This window comes from Coregonus clupeaformis, chromosome 15 (assembly GCF_020615455.1).
Source record: "Coregonus clupeaformis isolate EN_2021a chromosome 15, ASM2061545v1, whole genome shotgun sequence".
NCBI classification, from domain to species: Eukaryota; Metazoa; Chordata; class Actinopteri; order Salmoniformes; family Salmonidae; genus Coregonus; species Coregonus clupeaformis.
In genome coordinates, this window is record NC_059206.1 from 66,644,951 (window position 1) to 66,661,569 (window position 16,619).

General features: G+C 47.1%; 1 protein-coding gene across 3 annotated transcripts in view; it reads left to right on the forward strand.

Annotated features, from left to right (window-relative positions):
• LOC121534524 (adenylate cyclase type 2) overlaps positions 1-16,619 on the forward strand; it is a 67,210-nt gene that overhangs the window by 20,810 nt on the left and 29,781 nt on the right. For all 3 annotated transcript variants that reach the window (XM_045225338.1, XM_045225340.1, XM_045225339.1), the window contains exon 2: positions 11,003-11,874. In XM_045225338.1, the coding sequence (XP_045081273.1) occupies positions 11,710-11,874 (165 nt within the window). In that variant the 5' untranslated portion in view covers positions 11,003-11,709. The remainder of the gene's footprint in view (positions 1-11,002; positions 11,875-16,619) is intronic.

The following is a 16,619-nucleotide window of genomic DNA, read 5'->3' on the forward strand; positions in this document are numbered from 1 at the left end:
CCCCCCTTCCCCTGGACGTCGCCGGCCAGGAGGACAACCCTGAGGACGAGGAGCGGGCCGTTCAGGGCGGCGACGGTGGAAGTCCCGAATTTGGTTGGGGTCCAGAACGTCCCCAGCCGGAACCCAGCTCCTCAGGACCATACCCCTCCCAGTCCACCAGGTAATGGAGCCATCCCCCATGGAACCTGGAGTCCAGCAGGTCCCTCACCGCATACGCCGGACTCCCGTCAATGTCCAGGGGTGGAGGAGGCGTACCCCGGGGGACGGCATCCGCCAGAGGACCAGGAACCAGAGACACATGAAAAGTGGGTGAGACACGGTAGTGAGGGGGAAGGAGCAGCCGGTACAATACCTAATTTATCTGCTGGAGGACCTTAAACGGCCCCACAAACTGAGGGCTCAGTTTCTTGCAGGGCAGGCGGAGAGGGAGGTTCTTTGTGGACAGCCAGACACGATCCCCAGGCTGGAATACAGGGGCCTCACTGCGGTTGCGGTCGGCTTGGTCCTTCTGCCGACTAATAGCTCTCTGGAGATGGACATGGGCGGCGTCCCAGACCTGTCCTGCCCTGTGGAACCACTCGTCGACAGCGGGCGCATCGGTCTGGCTGGGTGTCCAAGGGGCCAGGGCCGGCTGGTACCCCCAGGACACACAGGAAGGGAGTGAGCCCCGTGGAGGCGTGAACAAGGGAGTTCTGCGCATATTCTGCCCTGTGAAGAAACCTCGCCCACTCACCCTGCCGGTCCTGACAGTGGCAACGAAGAAACCTCCCCAGCTCCTGGTTCATGCGCTCCACCTGCCCATTCGACTGAGGCCTATACCCGGAAGTGAGGCTGGCCGTGGCCCCGATCTTCTCCAGGAAAGCCTTCCACACTCGGGAGGTGAATTGGGGGCCACGGTCTGAGACGATGTCCTCCGGAAGTCCATAATGCCGGAAGACCTGTTGGAACAGGACCTCAGCGACCTGGAGAGCAGAAGGAAGACTAGTTAATGGCAAAAAACTGCATGATTTGGAGAACCGATCTCTACGACCACCATGACTGTGGTGAATCCATCAGAACGTGGAAGGTCGGTGACAAAGTCAATGGACAGGTGTGATCAAGGTCGCTGAGGCACTGGGAGAGGAACTAGTTTGCCTGCTGGGGCGTACCAAGGTGTCTTCGTTTGGGCACATACGGAACAGGAGTTGACATAGCGGGACACATCAGAAGCCAAGGTGGGCCACCAGTACTTTTGCGCTAGAGAATGCAGGGTGTGCGTAATACCGGAGTGCCCTGCCGTAAGGGTGGTCTCCGCCCAGATCAGCAAGCGTCCCGGACACTGGTGGGTACATACACGCGCCCCGGAGGGGCGTTGGCAGGCGCCGGGTACTCCTGAGCCGCCAGGCGGATGTCTTCATCCACATCCCAAACGACAGGGACAACGATGAGAGACGAGGGCAGGATAGGGCCCCTCAGATCCTTCCTTTCTCCGGTATGGTGCATCCTGGAGCGTGTGTCAGCTTTCACATTCTGGGATCCTGGGCGGTAGGACAGAATGAATTGAAATCGAGTAAGGAATTGGGCCCACCTGGCTTGACGAGAGTTCATCTGTTTCGCTGCCCGTATGTGCTCCAAATTCCGGTGGTCAGTAAGAATCCGGAATGGATGGACTGCGCACTCCAGCCAGTGTCTCCATTCCTCCAGAGCGAGGACCACCGCCAACAGCTCCCGGTCTCCAACTCCATAGTTCCTCTCTGCGGGGGTAAGCTTTTTAGAGAAAAAGGCACAGGGATACATTTTCTCTGGCTTACTGTGCCGCTGGGAGAGGACCGCACCCACGCCCTCCGATGCGTCCACCTCCAGGATGAAAGGACGAGAGGGATCTGGATGTTTTAGGATGGGCGCTGTGGTGAACCTCTCCTTCAGCCTCTTGAAGGCATCGTCAGCTTCAGGGTTCCAGGTCAGCTTCTGAGGCCCACCCTTAAGGAGAGACGTGAGCGGGGCGGCTATGGAGCTGAAGGACCTGATGAAATGCCGGTAGAAATTGGCGAATCCCAGGAAGCTCTGTAGGCCCTTGATGGTGGTGGGAACTGGCCATGACCTGACGGCGTCAGTCTTCACTCCTTCCATGAACACCCCCTGAGGACTGATCCTGTATCCTAGGAAGGAGATGGCCTGTTGGTGGAATTCGCATTTCTCCCCTTTCACCAACAGGCTGTGTTCCCGGAGGCAGAGTAGGACAGTTCGGACGTCCCTGACGTGCTCCTCGAACGTAGCCGAGTAGATCAGGATATCGTCGATGTACACCACCACCTGTCTACACAGCATGTCCCGGAACATGTCATTGACGAAGGACTGGAACACAGATGGTGCGTTGGCGAGGCCGTAGGGCATGACGCAGTATTCATAGTGGCCTGAGGTAGTGCTGAATGCCGTCTTCCACTCGTCTCCTTCCCGAATTCGGATCAGGTTGTAGGCACTCCTCAGGTCCAACTTGGTAAAGTACCGGGCCCCTCGTAGCTGCTCGACGGCCGACGGAACCAGAGGGAGGGGGTACCGGTACTTGGTGGTGAATGTGTTCAGCCCCCTGTAGTCAATGCATGGTCTCAGTCCTCTGTCTTTTTTGGCCATGAAGAAGAAGCTGGTGGAGGCAGGAGAGGTAGAGCGTCTGATGAACCCCTGTGTCAGGGTCTCCGCCACATACTTCTCCATGGCCTCCGCCATGGAAAGAGGGTAAATGCGACTCTTAGGGGGGTGTTGTCCCTCCAGCAGGTCAATGGCGCAGTCCCAGGGCCTGTGAGGAGGGAGACACGTAGCCTTAGATGAAGAGAAGACATCGGAGAGATCTGCGTACTCACGTGGAATGTTGGGCTGGAGGGCGGACTCCGGACTCTCCACTGACAAGGAACAACAAACCACCGGCAGGCAGGTCTTCTGACATGAGGTAGTCCAGGCTGTGATCCTCTTGGTGATCCAATTGATGGTGGGGTTGTGTAGTCTGAGCCAGGGCAATCCCAAGACGATCCGGTGAAGGGGTGACGTGACGATGTGGAATGACAGCTCCTCGTGGTGCTCTGGTAGTGTGGGAATGTTGATGGTGATGGGGAGAGTGACGTGCGTAATGGTGCCTGACCCAAGGGGTTGATTGTCCAATGAGGTGACATGTAGCGGAGATGGCAGTGGCACGGTGGGCAACCCCATTCAGAAACCAGCTCCCTATCTATAAGGTTCCCCGCTGATCCGGAATCTATCATTGCAGTAGAAATGGAAGATGAGGAATAACCAGTAACCGTTATGGGAACTAAAAACAATGGTTTTGTGATAGGAGATGACGTCACACTCACGGAGCGGCGACGGGAGTCATACCGCCTACATAGGGAGCCGCCAGGAGATCTGTGTGCCGCGGTGGTGTAGGGGGTGCTGCCCACCTCCATGGGTGAGGACTCGGAATCAGGGCGGCTTCCATAGCTTAGATGGGGTGAGCGTCGAAGCTCTGGGAGGTGTTGGGAACGCCGTCTCTCTCGCAACATGTCGTCAAGACGGATGGATGTGGTGATAAGGGTATCAAGGTCCATCTCATCATCCCGACATGCGAGTTCTGTCTTGATGTCCTCCCGTAAGCCTCTCCTGAAGGCCGTGCGCAGAGCACGCTCATTCCAGCTGGAAGACGCCGCCACCGTGCGAAAGCTCAGAGCATACTCGGATGCGGGCCCCTCTCCCTGTTGTAGATGGAGGAGATGCTCGCCCCCATCCTTTCCCTCCGTGGGATGATCAAACACCGCCCTGAACCGAGCGAGGAAGGTGGGGTAGGGTAGTGCCACTGCCTCCTCTCCTTCCCAGACTGCCGTGGCCCAATCCAGCGCCTTCCCCTTAAGAAGCGAAATCACCAGCGCTATCCTGGCTTGGTCAGATGGATATGCCCCAGGCTGACGCGCCAGATAAAGTGACACTTGTAGCAGGAAGCCTCTACATTGAGTAGTTTTACCGTCAAAGCGCTCCGGTAGGGCGAGGGTTCCCGCAGAAGTGGGTGACAGCCCGGGGACAGGTGGATTGGAGGCACTCGCCGCTCCCTGAGGTAGAACCGGAGCGCTGGGCAGAGTTTGGAGTATGTTGGCGACTTACATTTACATTTACATTTTAGTCATTTAGCAGACGCTCTTATCCAGAGCGACTTACAGGAGCAATTAGGGTTAAGTGCCTTGCTCAAGGGCACATTTACGTCATTTAGCAGACGCTCTTAAACAGAGCGACTCACAAATTGGTGCATTCACCCTATAGGCAGTGGGATAACCACTTTACAACATCGTCCCGACTTCAACTGGGCAAGCTGGTGCTGGTCGAGGCACTGGGAAACTCCTGCTGCATCCATTTTCGTTTGGTGTGTGATTCTGTGACGAGTACTGAGGATACGAAGAGGCAGGACGCAGACGCAGGAATTAACAAGGTCAAGGTTTACTCAAACAATGACAGAGAATAAACATTTTAGAAAAAGGCTGTAACGTAACAATGTGGAAAAAGTCAAGGGGTCTGAATAATCTCTGAAGGCACTGTATACCTCAAGTTTTGAAATAAAAAAATGTAATGGTCTGAGAAGAACAACATTGGCAGGGCAATTCAAACAGCCAATATGCTGTGATAATGTATTGGGCATATAGCCTACTACAAACCTCATTGCTACAGAACTTTTTAATAGGTTAATTTTGCATAGGCTTACGTTTTGTAAGTCATGTTAAAAAAATTAGCGGTAGATCTCGGTCTTCATTTAGACTCAGAAAGTGATCTCGGCTCAGAAAAGGTTGGGGACCACTGATGTAGCAGAATTTGCTTGGGTGAAGTGACATAGTCGACCACAAACCCTAATTTGGTTCTGGGAAGCAACAGATGTTTTTTTTTTTGTATAGCACGTTTTAGTTAGTAGTCTGTTACAGAAGCACAAACTAAATCCAACAGTCACGTTATGAACTCTGCGTCAGTCTACTGTCTATAAACAGGTAGCCTATTCACTGATACACACCTGGTCACACAGAAGATACACGCACAAAAGTCTCTTATCTCCCAACAGACCATCTGGTATGTGTGTAATAAGCGGGTCTATAGATTCAGTTGTTTTCAGGGAAACATACATCCCTTGTTTCCTGTGCCCTTTTCACTTTTGTCCTACAGAGAAAGGTAACTCTCCTGCAGATTTCACATATACACTACCAGTCAAACGTTTAGACACACCTACTCATTCAAGGGTTTTTCTTTATTTTTACTATTTTTTACATTGTAGAATAATAGTGAAGACATCAAAACTATGAAAAACACATGTGGAATGATGTAGTAAATCAAAATATATTTTATATTTGAGATTCTTCAAATAGCCACCCTTTGCCTTGATGACAGCTTTGCACACTCTTGGCATTCTCTCAACCAGCTTCATGAGGTGGTCACATGGAATGCATTTCAATTAACAGGTGAGCCTTCTTAAAAGTTATTTCTTTCCTTCTTAATCAGTTGTGTTGTGACAAGGTAGGGGGGTATACAGAAGATAGCCCTATTTGGTAAAAGACCAAGTCCATATTATGGCAAGAACAGCTCAAATAAGCAAAGAGAAACGACAGTCCATCATTACTTTAAGACATGAAGGTGAGTCAATACGGAACATTTCAAGACCTTTGAATGTTTCAAGTGCAGTCGCAAAAACCATGAAGTGCTATGATGAAACTGGCTCTCATGAGGACCGCCACAGTTCTGGGAAGACCCAGAGTTCCCTCTGCTGCAGAGGATAAGTTCATTAGAGTTACCAGCCTCAGAAATTGCAGCCCAAATAAATGCTTCACAGAGTTCAATAACACACATCTCAACATCAACTGTTCAGAGCGGACTGTGTGAATCAGGCCTTCATGGTCGAATTGCTGCAAAGAAACCACTACTAAAGGACACCAATAAGAAGAAGAGACCTGCTTGGGCCAAGAAACACGAGCAATGGACATTAGACCGGTGGAAATGTGTCCTTTGGTCTGGAGTCCAAATTGGAGATTTTTGGTTCCAACCACCGTGTCTTTGTGAGACGCGGTGTGGGTGAATGGATGATCTCCGCATATAGTTCCCACTGTAAAGCATGTAGGAGGAGGTGTTATGGTGTGGGGGTGCTTTGCTGGTGACACTGTCTGTGATTTATTTAGAATTTGAGGCACACTTAACCAGCATGGCTACCACAGCATTCTGCAGCGATACGCCATCCCATCTGGTTTGGGCTTAGTGGGATTATAATTTGTTTTTCAACAGGACAATGACCCAACACACCTCCAGGCTGTGTAAGGGCTATTTGACCAAGAAGGAGAGTGATGGAGTGCTGCATCAGATGACCTGGCCTCCACAATCACCAGACCTCAACCCAATTGAGATGGTTTGGGATGAGTCAGACGGCAGAGTGAAGGAAAAGGAGCCAACAAGTGCTCAGCATATGTGGGAACTGCTTCAAGACTGTTGGAAAAGCATTCCAGGTGAAGCTGGTTGAGAGAATGCCAAGAGTGTGCAAAGCTGTCATCAAGGCAAAGGGTTGCTATTTGAAGAATCTCAAATATAAAATATATTCTGATTTAACACTTTTTTGGTTACTACATGATTCCATAACTGTTATTTCATAGTTTTGATGTCTTCACTATTATTCTACAATCTAGAAAATAGTAAAAATAAAGAAAAACCCTTGAATGAGTAGGTGTGTCCAAACTTTTGACTGGTACTGTATAAGGGGCATTTATAGCACCATCATCCTCAACAGATGGATGAGGCTTTGCTGTGTAGTGTGAGGTTTCTATATAATAAGGTTCCAGCTCCGTTATCAGTTTGGGTTTTTAGGTTATGATGAAACAGACATTATGGAAGTTCTTGTTTGTGAACTCATGACAACTGTTGTCAACTCGTAACACACTGGTAAATGGTTTTGTCACTATTACACCACAGGGATGTGACTGCATTATAAACCTTGATGGTTCCTTCCAACATATTGTTCAACAGTTGAATGTTTGCAGGATGAATCACACCTGACTCATAAGGACTCTCCTTATTCTCTCTGTCACTCAGGTGTGGAAAGTAGCATCCACCATGTACAGCTGGGCAGTTCCATGGTAACGGAATTATGCTGAGACTCATTTTAAAATGTATACCAAACAAAAAACATCGATTTAAAAAAAATTGAACACACCATAGAACTCTATGCACAAGGACAACTTTTAACAATTTCCATTGAAAATGTTACAAAAACACAGAATACAACTGAGGGAGATTTTACTTTAATTCTGTTACCAAACTTTGCATCTGCACAATTTTCCCAGTAAATGTTTAATTTTATTTTTTAACTGTGTAAATTGTTCAAAGTAGTTATTGTGCATAGAGTTGTCTGGTTTGTTAAAATTTTGAAATCAATGGTTTTTGTTTGGCATATATTTAAATGTGAAAAATCATAGTCTTTGTGTAATTCCCTTACTATGGAATTGCCCAGCTGTGGCTTACTCGGCCTCATAAAAATGTAGTACGGATGGTAGTCTTCTTCACTACAATCCCACCAGGTCAAATATAGTTTTTCATTTCCTAACCCTCACATGTCGAGAGGCCAAAGAGAAGACCACATCCAGTCCCTTGAACTTCACGTCCTCTATTATCTTGCATTAATGCACGTTGCCAGTTTGTGACAGCAGCCATGTGCGTTCCTGATCTCAGTGGCTGGGCTCTGGGTTGGCAATGACGTCAGTAATTTTGTGTTGCGGCTGCTCCAGGAGTCACATGACGCCAGTTTGCGAGGCCGTTGTGAGAATGCCTCGATTTGCCTCAGCTCTTTCAGAGAGAAAGGCCTCGCAGACAATGCAGTGCAGTTACTGCTATTCATCCTGTTCTTGAGAGACTCCAGCCTATTCAAGCCAGGCTGCTATTCCAGCACTGCTCCACATGACTCCATGAGACAGACAGAGATCCGCTGGCTCGGTCCTTTGCCATGGCAACTTTAGAATTGGAACATAAAGCAGTTGTCGGGCTAGGAGCTGTAATATCAAGCCGTTGTCTCACAAACAAGCGCTCTATGGCGGTGTCAAATGGCTGCCTCGGGACAAAACATCCTGGAATGCTCAGTACTAGTATCCTACTGTCCGACTGAGACAGACCTATTCACTGATCGTTAACATCGAGGGGAACTGAGCCATCTGCCCTAGTATGAGGCTGCTCTCAAGATGTCTTCATTACTTCCTCACTGTCCTCCTAACATTGGAATGCACACATACAGTATGTCAGACAATGAAAGTGATCCAGGTTTAACTAACAGACCGAGTAAGACAAAGTAGGCTACAAAGCCACTGAAAAGCAAGAAAAAGCGATCGCGAATGAGCATAGAAACTGTTTTATCACCACCCCCTTGTTGTGAGTTTCCTGGCTTAAGTGAACAGGAAGATGCCCCGATTGAAAGGAGAACCATCGTCCTGTGTTCCATTGATAAGCAGAAGTTCCCTGGAGCCTTCTAGATAATAAGTCTCCCCTCACTGCTCTCTCAGAGATAGATACTGTCTCAGTGCCGTTCACCGTCCCTTTGTCCCAGAACCATTCTCTAACAGTACCACCCTTAATGGTCTATTTGGACTTCCCTCACAGTTGTGGCTCATTGTCTATCTCCATCTGTCTATCTCTGCCTCTGTATATCTCACTGCGGACTCATAACTTACTCTCTAAGTCTCCCTGTTTAAGGGTGATAACACTGACCTACCGTGCTGCATTATCCAGGAGATGAGTAGCCATGACAAAATGGGACCTTTGGTCCTTTACTGTCTGCCATTGGTGTCTGGTCATCCTCACATTCATTCATCCTCCTCCCTATTGTTTACTCTGGTCGCATGCATGAGCAGTCATCTAGTCTATGGGTTGATTGGTCTGAAGGAGCTAAATCAGAGAAATTATCTCATATTTCGCAACATGTCTAATGTAAGCCATGTAGTGTTTTGTGTGGGTGTTCTTTTTGAAGGAGTAATTTCCTTCATCTGAACCGTGTGTATATCATAGATCTGAGAGGCCCTGACCTCTTCAGGGCCCCAGCTGTTTTCTAATAGAGAAGACGGATCCCCTACCAGTATGTGCCTTACCTCGTCCTCTGCTTTAACTACCTCCCAACTCTGTCTGTTAGTCAGACTCTGCAGGATAGCCTGGGTCGTACAGGATGGGGGCTGGGTAAAGGGTTGTTGGTTGCTTGGCTGTAATAGTCTTGTAGTAATAAAAGGAACAGTTAAACAGCCAGGCTGTAAATCGCTGACTGGGCCTCCATCAACACACGGCCTGCTGTGACAGAGCAGGTTGTCATTATGACTGGAGCATCCTGACTGGTTGACTGGCTGGGACCCCATTCTCCTATTCACACAGCCCAACAGGTGTCCCTCCCTCTCTGGCCTTTAGGTACATAACCTCATCAGCCCCTATGTTATTTTATGGCACATAGCAACTGTTGCAGTTGCCATGCGAAAAGACAAACAGGCAACAATGCTTTATGCTGTTAGTACAGGTCCAGGAGTCAGGACTATTAGCAACTGCTGAGATTAGGTTTATATTAACTAACTATATGTGAGGTTCATTTCATATAGTTTCAACCTAGAAACATCTACCCTCTCCCAAACACACCAGTCTGTTTATGAAGGCCAGAATGTAATCCCTTCTCCGAAATGACAATGAGAGGTGATATCATAATCAGGGTTTACGGTCACGCCCGTACTGTAGCTGTGCTGTTGTGTTGTGTGGTCTTATTATCAGGTGAGACAAAGACCAGTCGCTGGCCCCTCTTTAAACCAACCAGATAAGGATGCATAGTACTTCCTACTGCGTGCTTGAGACGAGAGCCTTCTGAATTTGTTTTTCATTCAGCCTTAGATTTGTAAATACAGCGTAGCCTCTGATTCACTGAGCAAACTTCCTGTGTGCCAGGGAGCCAGCCAGTGAGGGCAGGCAGACTAAGGGGAATCCAACTCCTCATATACTGACTGGCTTTAGTGGCCTCTGCTCTGTGCTTATTAAGACAGGAGCAAGGTACACACACTGCCCAGCCAGTGGATCCTAACAAAACATAGACCTGGTTTATTTTCGTACAGGTTAATACACCTTGATTTATTGATTTTTAATGTAACTCCTAAGGGGCTGCATTGATGTCCTTAATCATTAGCGATACTGCAGTTTCACGTAAATGCCGGAGATTTAAATAATGGTTATTTCAGAATGGACCAGTTATTTCTGTCCATCTTTTAAATGTGTTACGTATTAAAGTGATGAATGACAATCTCCTTAAACTCTTGTAAATAATGGGTTGCTATGGTAAAATCCTTGGCAGACATAGACTGAGACTCTTGGCTAGCGTTTAAACTCCACAATACTGAATGTGTTTTGTCAGAGTAAAGTGAAGTAGATAGAAGTAAATGAAGTAGAGACCAGTGTGGTGTTTAATGATGCAAGAGTTCATCCCTCGATGGCGTATTCTTGAGTAAAGCGCTCCATGGAGAGTTTATTCATTAGAAAGGCGTCATCATGGCAGTTCTCCATGGAGCTGTGGCCAAACCGGAACAGAGACTGAGGACTGGGACTGGGACTGAATACAGACAAACCAGCCTTTCTTAATCGTGGGAACAACTGCAGGGCTTGGGTTGAATGAGGATTGAAGATTCACTCACTTGTGTATAAATATTTACACCCTTGGCTAAAACAACACAGTCTAACTTTGTCATATGAAGGGACTCACTCTACTGTACTCTCACTGTGTACAGTTTGGCAGACAGTAATGTAGTTTCAAATCACATCGCTAAACTGTTATTTTTTTTAATACATTTTTTAATTCTCAATGCCAGATAATGTCATCTGTTTATTAAAACATAAGCTTAGTGAGTGCATCAACATTTTCTGACGTGTCAACAAGAGAAAGTGCTTTGAGTTGCCATGACCCTCTCAAGTGTTGTGGATTGCTATTTCACTCCTGTCTTTATCAGTGGTTCCAGCAAACTCACCCAGTCTGTCTCCTCCCCAGGCCTCTGACTGTGCCAGCTCCAGTGGGTGGCGCTACATTGGGCCCCTCTCTCTGCCCGCTCAGCACTGATGGGACAGACATCCTGGAGGAATCCTTGACGACCCCTCTGTCTTCCTCCGCCCTCCCTCCTCCTCTTTCTCCTCCTCCTCCTCTTTCCTTAGACTCTCCTCCTCCCCCGGTCTCTTCTCTCAGCGCTGGGATCATTACTCAACTCTTCTGAAGAATGGAACACAGTAGCTGGCATGGATGAACTGGGTCTGCCTGCCAAAGCAGAAAGGGAGAAAGAGAGAGTGAAAGAAAAGCGAGCGAGAGCAAAACCTGTGAGCAAAAGAAGAGAGCAACATATTAAAAATGCCCTTAAGGGAGAAGATCGACAACTGCACTTGAGCAGTATGAGCTAGAAGACCTCCGCAAACCTGCCCACCTGGATCTGTGGATCTGTAGACACACACACACACACACACACACGTCTGTCTTACAGTTGCAGCAGAAGAAGGCTCCTACCCTGCCCTACACTTTGGGGTGTTTTCAGCGTTATTCCCTGCCGTAACATACCTGTGTGAGGAGGAGTGGACAAAAGTGGAGAGGAAATTCAGCAACTCTTAGAGGACAGTGGAAGTTGATAAAAATGCTTCTTTGTTAAAAACAGCGTGTTTCGGCCCATAACCTTTTATCAGGGTTTTAGTAGTGAACAGGACACCACCACCATGCCGGCTAAAGGGAAATACCTGTTGAATGACCAGGAGCTGAAACATGAGGCCCTGTACAGGAAGTTCTCCTGTATCAGCCAGTACCAGCCTCTGGTGCTGCTACTGGGCCTCTCCATGCTGTCCTGCGGAGTCCTCATCATCCTCTTCTTCGCCCTGCAGCTGGTGAGTCCCTGTGTGTGTGTGTGTGTGTTTAGCTGATGTGGAATCGCTAGCTAGCGGCCATCGTGTTAGTGACATTGCCTACTGAGACCTAGAAGTGTGTCTGCACCTACCCAGATGGTTGTTGAGACCGTCATGGCCATGTATGACGTGACAGTATGCTACACATCAGAGACCAGCTAATTACAGCTTTTTTGAATGACTGAGTAATATCCGCTGAGGGGGCGTGATGTCCTCACTGGATGAGTTGACAGCTAATGGACGGAGATACGGAGATTAGCACATTAAAGACACTATTGTAGTATGTTCTCTTTCTGTAGTACATTGAACAATTATGCATAGACATACTGAATTAGAGGACAGTTCTTAGTTTTTTTCTCCTCGACACGACAGTCTGTGGCAAGGCATAGCAATATACTAGAGATGATGTTATTGGTGTAGACTTCAGAGTTTAAGAAGCAGGTAATCACTGTATTGGTGTAGCAGGTAAATATGTCACTAGTCTAGAGTTTTAGTAGACATTTTAGGTTACATGTACACGTCTGTGTAGAGCAGTAGGTAATCACTCTGAAACATAAAACGTAATGCAGCACTTAGGTTCCCTCAGTGTAATAAAAGAGGAGTGTTATAAGAGTGTTATTGCAGGTCTGAGCTGTGGGGGAAGTACATAAAAAAAAAATATATATATATATATATATATATACAAAAATTAACACAAATATAAACGCAACAATTTCAAAGATTTTGCTGAGTTACAGTTCATATAAGGAAATCAGTCAATTGAAATAAATTCATTAGGCCCTTGGATTTCACATGACTGGGCAGGGGTGCAGCCATGGGTGGGCCTCGGAGGGCATCACCCACTTGGGAGCCAGGCCCACCCACTGGGGAACCAGGCCTAGTCAATCAGAATGAGTTTTTCCCCACAAAAGGGCTTTATTACCGACATAAATACTCCTCACCACCCCGCCCTCCCCCCTCTGACGATCCCGCAGGTGAAGAAGCCGGATGTGGAGGTCCTGGGCTGGCGTGGTTACACGTGGTCTGTGGTTGTGAGGCCAGTTGGACATCGTTATTTGCCTGTTTATGGCCTGCCTGTTAGCTTGCACAATTCTTGCCATTCTCCTTCGACCTCTGTCATCAATGAGCTGTTTTCGCCCACAGGACTGCTGACTGACTGGATGTTTTTTGTTTGTCGCACCATTCTTGGTAAACCCTAGACACTCGTGCGTGAAAAGCCCAGGAAGGTGCCTGGCACCGATCATACCACGCTCAGTCGTATAAGTCACTTGTTTTGTCCATTTTAATGTTCAATCGAACAGTAACTGAATGCCTCGATGCCTGTCTGCCTGCTTTATATAGCAAGCCACGTAGGAGCGATCCAAGCTAGCCACTGTCTGTAGGAGCTATCAATTTTCATGAACAGGGTGGTGTACCTAATAAACTGACTGGTGAGTGTGTTTTATTGTCACATACACTGGATAGGTGCAGTGAAATGTGTTGTTTTACAGGGCTTCAGTCAGTCAGGGCCAGTGAACGATAATATGGTTGCGTCTTAAAATGGCACCCTATTCCCTATATAGTGCACTTCTTTGACAAGGGCTCTGGTCAAAAGTAGTGCACTATATAAGTAAAAGGGTGCCATTTGGGACACACTCATGCTGTTGACATTGGCAGGGCCTGAGGCACTGTAGCACTTTTCTCTGTCAGGTGTTGATGCCAAACTAGGTCCATCATCAGGTCTCATTACTGCTCCCTCCTAAAGGAAAATGAGCCCTCACTTTCCTGTCATTGTGCTGCTCTCAGACCCCAGACACACTGATATATGGATTGAGAGAGACTCCCATCACTTCCTAGTCTCAAATTTCTCGCTCGCTCTCTCTCTCTCTCAAGGGGCTTTATTGGCATGGGAAACATGTTTACATTGCCAAAGCTAGTGGAATAGATAATAAACAAAAGTGAAATAAATCATCTGAAATTAATATTACACTCACAAAAGTTTCAAAAAAATAGAGACATTTCAAATGTTAAATTACTGGCTATGTACAGTGGTGTAACAATATGCAAATAGTTGAAGTACGAAAGGGAAAATAAGTAGACAGATCAGTATATACTGAACAGAAATATAAACGCAACATGCAACAATTTCAAAGATTTTACTGAGTTAGTTTATATAAGGAAATCAGTCAATTGAAATAAATAAATTAGGCCCTAATCTATAGATTTCACATGACTGGGAATACAGATATGCATCTGGTGGTCACAGGTGCCTTAAAAAAAATAAGGTAGGGACGTGGATCAGAAAACCAGTCAGTATCTGGTGTGACCACCATTTGCCTCATGCAGCGCGACACATCTCCTTCACATAGAATTGATCAGGCTGTTCATTGTGGCCTGTGGAATGTTGTCCCACTCCTCTTCAAGGGCTGTGCGAAGTTGATTGATATTGGCGGGAACTGGAACACGCTGTCATACATGTCGATCCAGAGCATCCCAAACCTGCTCAATGAGTGACATGTCTGGTGAGTATGCAGGCCATGGAAGAACTGGGACATGTTCAGCTTCTAGGAATTGTGTACAGATTCTTGACATGGGGCCTTGCATTATCATGCTGAAACATGAGGTGATGGCGGCGGATGAATGGCACAACATTGGGCCTCAGGAACTTGTCACGGTATCTCTGTGCCATCGATAAAACGCAATTGTGTTTGTTGTCCTAAGCTTATGCCTGCCCATACCATAACCCCACCACCACCATTGGACACTCTGTTCACAACGTTGACATCAGCAAACCGCTCGCCCACACGACGCCATACACTCGGTCTGCCATCTTCCTGGTACAGTTGAAACTGGGGTTCATCCATGAAGAGCACAATTTTCCAGCGTGCCAGTGGCTATCGAAGGTGAGCATTTGCCCACTGAAGTCGGTTGCAATGCAGAACTGCAGTCAGGTCAAGACCCTGGTGAGGATGACGAGCATATATCTATATATATATCATGCCGATGAGCTTCTCTGAGACTGTTCCTGACAGTTTGTGTAGAAATGATTTGGTTGTGCAAACCCACAGTTTCATCATCTGTCCGGGTGGCTGGTCTCGGACGATCCCGCAGGTGAAGAAGCTGGATGTGGAGATCCTGGGCTGGCGTGGTTACACGTGGTCTGCGGTTGTGAGGCCGGTTGGACGTACCGCCAAATTCTCTAAAATGACATTGGAGGCAGTTTATGGTAGAGAACTGAACATTCAATTATCTTGCAACCGCTTTGGTGGACATTCCTGCGGTCAGCATGCCAATTGCACGGCCCCTCAAAACTTGAGACATCTGTGGCATTGCTTTGTGACAAAACTGCACATTTTAGAGAGGCCTTTTATTGTCCCCAGCACAAGGTGCACCTCTGTAATGATCATGCTGTTTAATAATCTTCTTGATATGCCACACCTGTCAGGTGGATGGATTATCTTTGCAAAGGAGAAATGCTCACTAACATGGATGTAAACAAATTTGTGCACAACATTTGAGAGAAATACGCTTTTTGTGCGTATGGAACATTTCTGGGATCTTTTATTTCAGCTCATGAAACATGGGACCAACACTTTACATTTTGCGTTTATAGTTTTATTCAGTGTAGTTTGTATTTAAAATTGTGTTTTCTTCACTGGCTGTCCTTTTCTTGTGGCAACAGGTCACAAATATTGCTGCTGTGTTGGCACACTGGTATTTCACGTAATAGATATGGGAGTTTATCAAAATTGGATTTGTTTTCAAATTCTTTGTTGGTCTGTGTAATCTGAGGGTAATACAGTGGGGAGAACAAGTATTTGATACACTGCCGATTTTGCAGGTTTTCCTACTTAAAAAGCATGTAGAGGTCTGTCATTTTTATCATAGGTACACTTCAACTGTGAAAAATCCAGAAAATCACATTGTATGATTTTTAAGTAATTAATTTGCATTTTATTGCATGACATAAGTATTTGATCACCTACCAACCAGTAAGAATTCCGGCTCTCACAGACCCGTTAGTTTTTCTTTAAGAAGTCCTCCTGTTCTCCACTCTTTACCTGTATTAACTGCACCTGTTTGAACTCGTTACCTGTATAAAAGACACCTGTCCACACACTCAATCAAACAGACTCCGACCTCTCCACAATGGCCAAGACCAGAGAGCTGTGTAAGGACATCAGGTAAAATTGTAGACCTGCACAAGGCTGGGATGGGCTACAGGACAATAGGCAATCAGCTTGGTGAGAAGGCAACAACTGTTGGTGCAATTATTAGAAAATGGAAGAAGTTCAAGATGACGGTCAATCGCCCTCGGTCTGGGGCTCCATGCAAGATCTCACCTCGTGGGGCATCAATGATCATGAGGAAGGTGAGGGATCAGCCCAGAACTACACGGCAGGACCTGGTCAATAACCTGAAGAGAGCTGAAACCATTAGTAACACGCTACGCCGTCATGGATTAAAATCCTGCAGCGCACGCAAGGTCCCCCTGCTCAAGCCAGCGCATATCCAGGCCCGTCTGAAGTTTGCCAATGACCATCTGGGTGATCCAGAGGAGGAATGGGAGAAGGTCATGTGGTCTGATGAGACAAAAATAGAGCTTTTTGGTCTAAACTCCACTTGCTGTGTTTGGAGGAAGAAGAAGGATGAGTACAACCCCAAGAACACCTTCCCAACCGTGAAGCATGGAGGTGGAAACATCATTCTTTGGGGATGCTTTTCTGCAAAGGGGACAGGACGACTGC